The following is a 12,116-nucleotide window of genomic DNA, read 5'->3' as shown; positions in this document are numbered from 1 at the left end:
GTATAGCTTATGTGCATAAGGCAATGCTTACTACATTAAAGTCGAATCTTTCTTTTCTTGTTTGTAGTTACTCTAGGTAGAAGCATTTTTTAATATATGCATATAAACATTTATGCATATGTTACATATGTTTACTCTATATGGTTTATTTTCTATGACGTGAATCACATTTTTGTATGCAATTTCTGGGAGCTTAAGAGATCTTGAGTTTGGGGGGCACTGATTTTTCACAAGTGAAGGGTATCAGTGGAAAGTTTCGAAGGCATCAGCGATATTTTTTCTGGGAATATATCTATCTTATTGAACTTGTAGGAAAGCGTGTGTTTTTTTGTTTTATTTATACTTAGGGAAAAGATTATCCATTAAGTTATATTTTAAAAAATATTGGAGGCCATGGATTAATGAACATGAAGAAATAACACGTACTGGCTCCTTTCACATACTATCGCATTTTGTCCTTAAAGACGAAACTGGTTTCTTGCCCGTTATATAGACAGAGAAACTGAGCCTCGGAAGTTAAGTATCTTTTCTGCCTGTAGAAGAGGGAGGAGGCAGTCATGCTCAGCCAGGTGGTCCTCTGCTTGAAAGCGCACATCGAGCCTGGGCTGGGCTGACGCCTGTGTTTTAAATAATGCCATAAGAGCATTATCCTATTCAGCGAAAGTACAGACAGAACTGAAGTCTGCTCATTCTTCTGTGCGTTTAGCTTTAGGTTCCCCTTCTAATCATGCTTGTTCCCCCTTTAACCGCGTCTCTGCCCGCTGGTGTCTGTTTCTGCTGTGCTTTAGGTCTACAGTTTAGTTAAACACAGTAATGGCAGTGCGTAACAGTCCGTGTCCGTGTTGTGAAGAATATGAACAGAGATTTGCATTTTATCCGTGTTTTACACCAGCAACAGAGGGAGAGAAGTTCCCATTCATTCCTTATGTACCCGTTTTCCATGGGCTCTAGGTTTTTGTATCATCTGTGTTCCTGGCAGTTCTCTTCTAGGGACTGATCAGGTGCAACTCCATGAAATGGTAGCTATTCCAGCTTAAAAAGACTTTGGTTTTTCTAAAACACTGTAGAGGTCGGATAGCTGCTTTCTGGTTTTAGAACCAAGAATGTCTGTTATGCAGGCTGTGGGATGCTGAGTGGATCCCTAAATCTGTCTTCAGGCATGTCATATTTCCCTCCCTAGGCATCCTCCCCACAGTCCCAGACTGTAATTTCACACCTTTTTTTCCCCTCCTCACATCTGCTGTACTTCTTCCCTCTTCCTGCCCCCTGCCTCACTTTGAGCTGATGACTTTGCTTCAGTTTTCTCAGTAAAGCAGGAAGCACACTCACCCCTACCCCACCACTGCAAGTCCTCACCTAGCAGGTTCCGTCCGGTCCTTCCCTTTATTGTGGAAGGCTGCCAGCGGCCACATGCAGGCTGAGCCCTTCTGCCTGCCTGCTGATTCTCTCCCCTCTCACAAAGGGAGGCAGCTCTGGCAGTTTCCTTCCTTGCATCCCCATTTTTGTCCTACTAGATCGGTTCAGTAGCGTAGTAACGCATTATTTCTCTCACCTTGAAAATGAGTTCTCTTAACCACGGGCTCATTTCTTCCTTCTGCCGCCTGCCCACCCCCTCTGCTCCACTTTCTCGGTCAAAACTCCTTGAAAAAGTTGTCTGCATTCTTTGTCTCCAGTTCTTCTCCTGTCTTCTGCTAGTGGTCTTTCAGTCGTGTCTGACTCTTTGCGACCCCACGAACTGTAGCCTGCCAGGCTCTTCCGCTCATGGGTTCTCCCAGGCAAGAACACTCAGTGGGTTGCCATTTCCTTCTCCAGGGGATCTTCCTGACTCAGGGGTCAAACCCAGGTCTCCTGCATTGGCACGCGGATTCTTTACTGTCTGATCCATCCTCCATTAAAGGTGTTGCAGTCAGACTTGCTCTTCAACCACTGCACCAGAGCTAATTCTGATATTTAGGATCCCAGTGATCTCCGTGTTGCTGAATTCCACAGTCGCTTCTCAGCCTTCATCTAACGTGGCACACCAGGAACGCTGACCTGCCCGATCGCTCCTCCCCCTTGAAACAGTTTGCTTGGCGTCCAGCAGACACCGGCTTACAGACACTCGCTTCTCTTCCTCCCTCGTTGACTGTTCCCTCTCTGTCGTCTTCACTGGTTCTGCTTCTTCACCCTGACCTTGTGAAGTTGCTGTGTTTCAGAGCTCAGGCTTTAGACCACTTCCCTGTGTGCACTGCCATAACTGATCTCAGGATTTTAAATATCATTCAAGTGCTGGTGAGTCCCAAATGTGTATCTCCAGGCCAGATGTCTACCATGAAATTCAGATTTATGTCTAACTTTCCACCCAGCAACCTCCACTGTTTAACAGGCATTTCCCAGTTCATGTTCCCAATCTGGATTTGTGAAAATCCTCGCTGCCACTAACCTTGCCCATTACTTTGTACTCTTCCGTTAGAGTTACTGGCAAGCCTATCCTTTTAGAGGCTCAAGCCCCAGACCGTGAGCCATCGTAGTCTTCTCTCTCCTCTCAGGCCCCAGTATCCAAGGGGTGGTGAGACCCTTTCTCGTTCCACTCACTCCTGCCACAGGCCCCTCTCATTGCCTGACTAGTGATAGCCTCCACTGCTGTCTGTCCTTGCCCGTTGACGGTTTAGTCTGAACACAGTGTGATCCTGTCTCAAGGCATGCGGTGCAGTGCTCTGCTCGGGAGCCTGCAGTGGGTTCGCATCTCACCCGGAGGGAAGCCAGTCCCGACCAGCCCCACCCCGCCGGCCTCCCCCGCCTAGTCTCCCGCAGCGGCTCCCTCTTCGCGTGCTCTGTGCGTGTTCCCTGTAAGCATGCCAAGGCTTGTGCGTGTTCTTTGCTCACTCCTGGAACACTCCCCCACCCCACCTCGTCCCTAGACGTTCATGCAGCTTCTCTCCGACCTCTCTTAATGTTTTGTTCAAATGGCCCCTTTGCAAGGAAGCAGCTTATTGCAGCACGCGCCCTGTGTTCATCATTCCGCTTCCTTGCTGTCTTTCTCTGGAGCTCTTAACGCTTTTGACATTGCATACATTAATTCCTAATTGGAGTATGATTTCTTTCCAGGGTTGTGTTTCTGCTGTGCAACAGGGTGAATCAGCTGTGTGTACAGAGTGTATCCCCTCCCCCTTGGACCTCCCTCCCCTTTCCATCCCACCCCTCTAGGTCGTCGCAGAGCACCGAGCTGAGCTCCCTGTTCGATACAGCTTCCCGCTAGCTGTCTGTCTTACACACGATAGTGTATGTGTGTGGAACCTAGAGAAAGTGTGCAGGTGGACTTCTGTATTCTTATCACACGTCAGCTCACACTGCTTCCTGAGGGCGAGGCACCTCCTCCCCTGATGTTTCTGTAGCTCCTAGTGTGCTGCCTGGCTCGGAAGTTCTCAATACAGATTCGTTGAATGAATGGAAACGGGAGTTGCTTAACGTTTTATGAGATATGTCAGCATCCTGAGTATACCTTAATAAAATAGAATTAGTCAAAATACATGCTGGTTCATCTCGGTTTTATCATTTATATGACACCTATCATTTTTTGAGAGTAGTGGTCACTTATTTTAGGTAAATCTGAACCTAATTGCTAATTTATATGGTTTGCTTAACTGTTAACCAAATGTGTATTTAACGGCTGGAACCGGAATTAAAAGAGTGCACACATCTTATGCAAACCACGTTTGGAAATCCAAACAAATATTGACAGGTGAAATCATTAAACAGTTGATTAGGAAGAATTAAATAGGACTGCTCAGGGAGGGGGAATAAACTGCCTTTTTTATGTATTTTATTCCCTAGACTTGTTAAATACCTTTATTCCACATAATAGGCAACTTAATTATTTAGCATTTATTCTACTCAAAGCCAACTAATTTAGTAGCAGATGAAATGTTTCCTTGTAAAATTAATTTGCTTTTAAACAGATATTCACACATGTATATTTTAGAAAATTCACTTGTCATATTTTGTAAATTTATTCAAAAACTAGTGAAATGTTCTTTAAAAAAAAAATGGATTAAACTTTGGTAGATGTTTATTTGGCCAAGAAAGTAAAACTCAATTCAGTTCCATTTAAGAACAATTTATTAATTATATGTGTGTGAAAAACAAAATAGAGGGAGATGTGAGAGACATTGCCGCTGTTCACTCGCTAAGTCTCAGCTGACTCTTGGGAACCCGAGGACTGCAGCACGCCGGGTGCTCTGTCCACTGTACCCCAGAGTTTGCTCAAATTCATGTCCATGGAGTCAGCAATGCTACCTAACCATCTCATCCTCTGCTGCCCCCTTCTTTTTTCGCCTTCAGTCTTTCCAGCCTCAGGGTCTTTTCTAATGAATCGGCTCTTTGCATCAGGTGCCCAAAGTATTGGCGCCTCAGCATCACTCCTTCCAGTGAATATTCAAGGCTGATTTCCTTTCAGTTCAGTCGTTCAGAAGTGTCCGACTCTTTGCCACCCCATGAATCACAGCATGCCAGGCCTCGCTGTCCATCACCAACCCTTGGAGTTCACCCAGACTCACGTACATTGAGTCAGTGATGCCATCCAGCCATCTCATCCTCAGTCGTCCCCTTCTCCTCCTGCCCCCAATCCCTCCCAGCATCAGGGTCTTTTCCAATGAGTCAACTCTTCACATGAGGTGGCCAAAGTATTGGAGTTTCAGTTTCAGCATCAGTCCTTCCAATGAACACCCAGGACTGATTTCCTTTAGGATGGACTGGTTGGATCTCCTTGTAGTCCAAGGGACTCTCAAGAGTCTTCTCCAACACCACAATTCAAAAGCATCAATTCTTCGGTGTTCGGCTTTCTTCACAGTCCAACTCTCACATCCATAAATGACTACTGGGAAAACTATAGCCTTGACTAGACGGACCTTTGTTGGCAAAGTAATATCTCTGCCTTTGAATATGCTAGGTTGGTCATAACTTTTCTTCCAAGGAGTAAGCGTCTTTTCATTTCATGGCTGCAGTCACCATCTGCAGTGATTTTGGAGCCCCAAAAATAAAGTCTGACACTGTTTCCACTGTTTCCCCATCTATTTCCCATGCAGTGATGGGACCGGATGCCATGATCTTCATTTTCTGAATGTTGAGCTTTAAGCCAACTTTTTCACTTTCCTCTTTCACTTTCATCAAGAGGCTTTTTAGTTCCTCTTCACTTTCTGCCATAAGGGTGGTGTCATCTGCATATCTCAGGTTATTGATATTTCTCCCCACAGTCTTGATTCCAGCTTGTTCTTCTTCCAGCCCAGCATTTCTCATGATGTACTCTGCATATAAATTAAAGAAGCAGAGTGACAATATACAGCCTTGACGTACTCCTTTTCCTATTTGGAACCAGTCTGTGGTTCCATGTCCAGTTCTAACTGTTGCTTCCTGACCTGCATACAGGTTTCTCAAGAGGCAGGTCAGGTGGTCTGGTATTCCCATCTCTTTCAGAAGTTTCCACAGTTTATTGTGTTCCACACAGTCAAAGGCTTTGGCATAGTCAATGATTTCCTTTCAGTTCAGTTCAGTCGCTCCATCCTGTCCGACTCTTTGTGACCCCATGATGATTTCCTTTAGGAGATATAAATAACTGTAAAGCAAGTTAGAATGTGATAAGAACTATAAAAGTATATGCACGAACTCTGGGATTCCAGGTGAGGGGCTGCACCATAGAGTCAAGTTTAAAATAGAGATGTAGACTGGAGGACCTGTCTCGAATCCCTCCTGTGTGTGAGCAAGTTGCTCACTGTAGAATGCTTTTTTTTTTTTTGTCATTTGTAAATGAGGAGTGATGATGGTATCAATGTGATGGTTATTGTAGGGGTTAATGAGATAACACATATACAGTACACAGAGACAATTCTGAGAGGTTAAGCGATGCCGAAGCTCTGCAAGCCCTAAACATCAGTGATGGTGGTGGAGGTAGCAGTGGAGATGGCGTCTGTGACGCCACTCAGCCCAGAGGAGTTATTCTGTGCCTGAGAACTCAGTGCCAATAGGAACAGGCCACACAGTTCATTTAGCAGACATGTGTGAAGCATCCGCCGAGGCCAGGACTCTCCTAGACCCTAGGGAACAATGAATGGGCAATATCACTGCCTCTCTGGAGGTCACGGCACCAAAAGGTGGTCAGAAAGGTCACTTAAGGCAGAGAAACAACATGGGGGAAAATATACTGATAAGAGCCAGCACTGAAGTAGAAATTACCCACATGTCCACTAACTGGTGAGTGGATAAACAAAATGTGGTGTGTCCATGCAACCGAGAATACGCACCTCTAGAAAGGGATAAAGTAATAATACCTGCTACCACATGATGAGCCTTGAAAACGTGCTCAGTGGCAGAAGAGTCTTGCAAAATGCTACATATTGTGTGACTTGATTTAGATAAAGTGTCCAGAATAGGCAAATCCATACAGACCGAAAGCAGATTTTAGGTTCTTGGGAGTGAGGAGATGCAGACCTGGGGAGTCGATGCTAATGGGCCCTGGGGGAGGTTTCTTTTTAGTCATGACAGTGTTCTTACGTTATGGTGACTGATGGTTGCAGAACTCTGAGTACCGTAAAAATCATTGGATTGAATGCTTTAAATGAGTGAATTGTATGGTTTGTGAATCATGCTTCAATAAAGCTGTTTAACGAGAATCCCTGGGCTAAACGAGTAGTGACCCTGAAGTCATCTTGCTGTGGGTAAGGAGCGAGTGTGCAGAGTCAAGGGTAGAAGGCCCAGGCAGGGCCCGTCTTGTGTGTCCTGTGCAGGACCATTGTCTTGTCAGGGAAGGAGGTCAGTGAGCCCTGTAAGCAGTGTGGGGTTTGCAGGAAAGAGAGTGGGTCGCTAGGGAATCGTCACATCCCAGGTCACATCTGAGTCCCTGGGGTGGCTTCGCAAAGGAAAGAATTCGCTAGCAAGCCATAGCAAAGTGAGAGAAGGTTTATTCAGGACCGAAGCATACTCCACTGAGTATGGGTCATCTCATAAGGCAAGACAGTCCCCAGGGGATGGGGTTGTCAGTTTTTATAGGCGTAGGTAGTTTTGTAGGCTAATGAGCAGGAGGAGTGTTCCAGCTCTTTTAGGGGAAGAGGTGGGGTTTTCCAGGAATTGGGCCACCGCCCACCCTTTATGGTCAGCCTTGGAACTGTCATGGCGCCTTGTGGGTGTGCCGTTTACCTTGCTGACGTGTTATGAGTGTATAATGAGGCTTAAGGTCTAGTGGAAGCTGACTCATGCACTTCTTGGATCTATTTGATTCTAATCAGTCGATGTTGTGTCCTTAGGCTATGTCATTCTTTTAAAGGTTGTGCCCTGCCCCTTTCCTGTCTCATGGGCACCCCTATACCATAGCTCAGTTGGTAAAGAATCTGCCTGCAAGGCAGGAGACCTGGGTTTGATTCCTGGGTTGGGAAGATACCCTGGAGAAGGAAATGGCAACGCACTCTGGTATTCTTGCCTGGAGAATCCCATGGAGAGAGGAGTCCGGCAGGCTACAGTCTATGGGGTTGCAAGAGTTGGACACGACTTAGTGACTAACCCATCATACAGTAACAGACTGCATATACCATTTATTCCCACATCTGTGAGAACAGTGGTGACTGGAGCTAGGGGAGCAGTGAAGACTGCAGTTAGAAAACCTGTTGCTTGACAACAGCACGTGTCCAGGCAAGAAACAGTGAGAGCTGAACCAAGGGGTAGGAAGGAAAAATGATCTGAGGGGTGGATGATGAAGGGAGGAAAGGATGAGTCCCAGGATTCTACCATGGACAAAGAATGCGTGTGATCACCAGCTGAGGGGAAGAGCAGCAGGCTTTCCCGAAAAGGTGAAGAATGTTATTCTTCTATTATGAATGGCATGTTGGTGTCTCCCCAAGATTCATATATCGGAACCCTAATCCCCACTGTTGATGCTGAAAGCTTGGTGAAGTTGATGCCAAAAGCTGAGCCTCTGTGCACCAGTGCCAAATTGAATCTCAGAGACAGAGTTTTAGGTAAAGTAGAAAAGAATAGCTTTATTGCCTTGCCAGGCAAAGGGGACCACAGCAGGCTCCTGCCCTGAAAAACTATGAATCCTCACCCAGAATGATTTGATGGGGAGTTTTATAGCAAGGGTGGGGTGGCTGATTGAGGTATATGCAGGTCCTCAGTTCAGTTCAGTTCAGTCGTTCAGTCCTGTCCAAATCTTTCCAAACCCATGGACTGCAGCATGCCACGCTTCCCTGTCTATCACCAACTCCTGGAGCTTGTTCAGACTCATCCAACCATCTCATCCTCTGTTTCCCCCTTCCCTTCCTACCTAAAATCTTTCCCAGCATCAGGGTCTTTCCTAAGGAGTCAGTTCTTCACATCAGGTGGCCAAAATATTGGAGCTTCAGCTTCAGCATCAGTCCTTCCAATGAATATTCCAGTTCTGATTTCCTTTAGGATGGACTGGTTTGATCTCCCTGGTGTCCAAAGGGCTCTCAAGAGTCTTCTCCAGCACCACAGTTTGAAAGCATCAATTCTTCAGCACTCAACCTTCTTTATGGTCCAACTCTCACATCCATACATGATCACTGGAAAAACCTTAGCTTTGATTAGATGGACCTTTGTTGGCAAAGTAATGCCTCTGCTTTTTAACATGCTGTCTAGTTGGTCATAGCTTTTCTTCCAAGGAGCAAGTGTCTTTTAATTTCATGGCTCCAGTCACCATCTGCAGTGATTTTGGAGCCCAAGAAAATAAAGTTTGTCACTGTTTCCACTTTTCCTCCATCTATTTCCCATAAAGTGATGGGACCGGATGCCATGACCTTAGTTTTCTCAATGTTAGGTTTTAAGCCAACTTTTTCGCTCTCCTCTTTTACTTTCATCGAGAGGGTCTTTAGTTCCTCTTTGTTTTCTGCCATTAGAGTGGTATCATTGCATATCTGAGGTTGTTGACATTTCTCATGGCAGTTTTGATTCCAGCTTGTGCTTCCTCCAGCCTAGCATGTCTCATGATGTACTCTGCATATACGTTAAATAAGCAGGGTGACAATATACAGCCTTGTTGGTCTCCTTTCCCAATTTGGAACCAGTCTGTTGTTCCATGTCCAGTTCTAACTGTTGCTTCTTGACCTGCATACAGATTTCTCAGGAGACAGGTAAGGTGGTCTGGTATTCCCATCTGTTTAAGAATTTTCCACAGTTTGTTATGATTCACACTGTCAAAGGCTTTGGCATAGTCAATAAAGCAGATGTTTTTCTGGAATTTCTCTTGCTTTTTCTATGATCTAGTGGATGTTGGCAATTTGATCTCTGCTTCCTCTGCCTTTTCTAAATCCAGCTTGAACATCTAAAAGTTCTTGATTCACATACTGTTGAAGCCTAGCTTGGAGAATTTTGAGCATTACTTTGCTAGCATGTGAGATGAGTGCAACTGTGTGCTGGTTTGAGTATTCTCAAGCAGCATCACTTTTCAGGATTTGAAATAGCTCAGCTGGACTTCCATCACCTCCACTAGCTTTGTTCATAGTGATGCTTCATAAGGCCCACTTGACTTTGCACTTCAGGATGTCTGGCTGTAGGTGAGTGATCACACCATCGTGGTTATCTGGGTCATTAAGACCTTTTTTGTACAGTTCTTCTGTGTATTCTTGCCACCTCTTTTTAGTATCTTCTGCTTCTGTTAGATCCATACTGTTTCTGTCCTTTATTGTGCCCATCTTTGCATGAAAGATTCTCTTGGTATCACTAATTTTCTTGAAGAGATCTCTGGTCTTTCTCATTCTATTGTTTTCCTCTATTTGTTGGCTATTTCTATTTCTTTCCTTTATTTTAGATAGTGTATTAAGAAGTAGAGATATCACTTTGCTGATAAAGGTCCAGGTAGTCAAAGCTGTGATGTTTCCAGTAGACATGTATGGGTGTGAGAGTTGGATTGTGAAGAAGGCTGAGCACTGAAGAATTGATGCTTTCAAACTGTGGTGCTGGAGAAGCCTCTTGAGAGTCCCTTGCACAGCAGGGATAGCAAACCAGTCAGTCCTAAAGGAAATCAACCCTGAATTTTTTTGGAAGGACTGATGCTGAAGCCAAAGCTCCAGTACTTTGGCCACCTGATGTGAAGAACTGACTTACTTGAAAAGACCCTGATGCTGAGGAAGATTGATGGCAGATGGAGAAGGGGATGACAGAGGATGAGATGGTTGGATGGCATCACTGACCCGATGGACATGAGTTTGAGCAAGCTCTGGGAGATAGTGAAGGATAGGGAAGCATGGCGTGCTGCAGTCCATGGGGCTGCAAAGCGTCAGACACGACTGAGCTACTGAACAAGGCAGTCGCCCTGATGAGCCCCTCTGCTCGCTTTCACCCGGCCTCAGGTGGGTTTTTAGCTGCTCCTTCCTTGATTGGCAACTGTCGGAATCTGCCCTTTGAAACTCAGGGGGAGGTCCTGGAGGCTGCATTCTCTTCCCTACAAACAGGAAAATGGGAGACAGAAAGTCTTCTGTGTCCTGGACCCCCACGGGATTCTTCTTGGCTTCAATGTGATGGTGTTAGGAGGTGGGGCCCTTTGGGAAATCAGTGGGGTTGGGTGAAGTCCTTAGGGAAGAGCCCGTGGAAGGATTCGCACCCTTATGAGAAGAGGCAGGAGACAGCTGCTCCCTCCTGTGTCTTCCCTGCACCCTGCCATGTGAGGGACCCAGTAAGAGGGTCCTCACAGGAACCCCACCACGCTGGCACCCTGATCTCAGCCTTCCAGCCTCCAGAGCTGTGAGAGTAAGTTTCCGTCATTGAAGCTGCCTTGTCTGTGGGAATTTCTTACCAAACTGACTAAAGCGCTGCTGCCTGGGCGGATTTCAGTGAGGTGCGGAAGACACATCTTGCTTGATGAGAATTGGAGTGACTGGAGCAGGGTCCTCGTCTGTTCCATTCGCTGTGTCTAGTTCACTGTCTGCTCTCTAGAGCATTTTCTTTTAACTGCAATGAAAAATATGTTTTTCAAATAAAAAGCTAAGTAGTGATCAGAAAGACAAGGAATTCTTGAGATAACACAACTTTTCCAAGTACTAGAAACTTTATTAAACTTTATTACTTTTTAAAAACTTTATATATTATTCGGAGAGGAGTACTTTTTTGAAAAAGAAATCGTATACATCCCATTAGAAAACAGGTGAGAATGGAGCCTGTCTGCATCCCGAATCCTAGAAGATGGTTCTTCTTGTCACCACTTGGATGAATGGATAAATGTGCTTCCTGGGGTGGGTCAAGTTCTATGGAATCTGAAACTTATACTGTGTGGGGGAGGGTTGAAAAAAAGAATGTGAAGTTAAGACTGTTTAAGTACAGGGCCTTGGAAGGGCCCTCATTAGCTTTATGACAAGTCTTCCTCTGATTCCAGTGATGGTGGCAGAGATGAGTATTAACACATTGTACTTACATGCCTGGCACTCATTCCGAGAGGTTTTTGTACATCAATCCTCATGACAACCTAAGGCACACTGTGCCAGAGATACAGAGGGCCACACCCGAGATGACGTGGCTGGGATGTGGAGCTGCTGGGAGAGAGGGAGTGTAGACGAGCAGACTGCGAACAGAGAGCTCCATCTGCCCCAGCGTTGCCCCCTGTTCAGGGAAACCTGGAGCACATCACTGAGCCTCCTGTGGATGCCTTTCACTTCGCCTGTGAAACAGGAATATTGGTGCCAGCTATGAGCCCCTCATTTTGTTGTTCTGAGGTCAGGAGACAGTGTGTGAAAGTGCTTTGTGTAAAATGCTTGGAAATAGTTTTTCATTCCAACTCACTGTTATAGGTGAGGCTTGAAAATATAAATTTTGTTGACTTTTATTGCACTTTTAATGTTTCTAATTTACTTCTTAGACATGATTTTTTTTTTTTTTTGTAGGTTACTTGTCTGCAAGACTTTTTTGGTGACGATGATGTTTTTATTGCATGTGGACCTGAGAAATTCCGTTATGCCCAAGATGACTTTGTCCTGGATCACAGTGGTAAGGCGATTCAGTGATCATCTTTGTAACCCTGAAGTGGAGGTTTAGGTTTGGCATTTGGTGCATGTTAAGTGGTCTGGTTGTCAAAGAAAGAAGTAATGAAGAGTTAATTTAATTAGATCATCATCTACTCTCACTCTTAGTTGAGTTAATTTCTT

The 12,116-nt window shown here is 45.3% G+C and overlaps 1 protein-coding gene across 11 annotated transcripts in view; it reads left to right on the top strand.

The window, feature by feature from the left end:
- The window catches only part of DCLK2 (doublecortin like kinase 2), a 190,274-nt gene that overhangs the window by 111,343 nt on the left and 66,815 nt on the right, over positions 1-12,116 (top strand). For all 11 annotated transcript variants that reach the window (XR_011249771.1, XR_011249773.1, XR_011249772.1 and 8 more), the window contains exon 3: positions 11,856-11,958. Coding sequence is in view for 7 of the 11 variants with exons in the window: in XM_069556731.1 (XP_069412832.1) it covers positions 11,856-11,958 (103 nt within the window). In the remaining 4 variants the exon portion in view is untranslated. The remainder of the gene's footprint in view (positions 1-11,855; positions 11,959-12,116) is intronic.

This window comes from Ovis canadensis, chromosome 17, assembly GCF_042477335.2.
Source record: "Ovis canadensis isolate MfBH-ARS-UI-01 breed Bighorn chromosome 17, ARS-UI_OviCan_v2, whole genome shotgun sequence".
NCBI classification, from domain to species: domain Eukaryota; kingdom Metazoa; phylum Chordata; class Mammalia; order Artiodactyla; family Bovidae; genus Ovis; species Ovis canadensis.
Note: the sequence above shows the minus strand (reverse complement) of the source record. Positions and strands in the feature narration are given on the sequence as shown.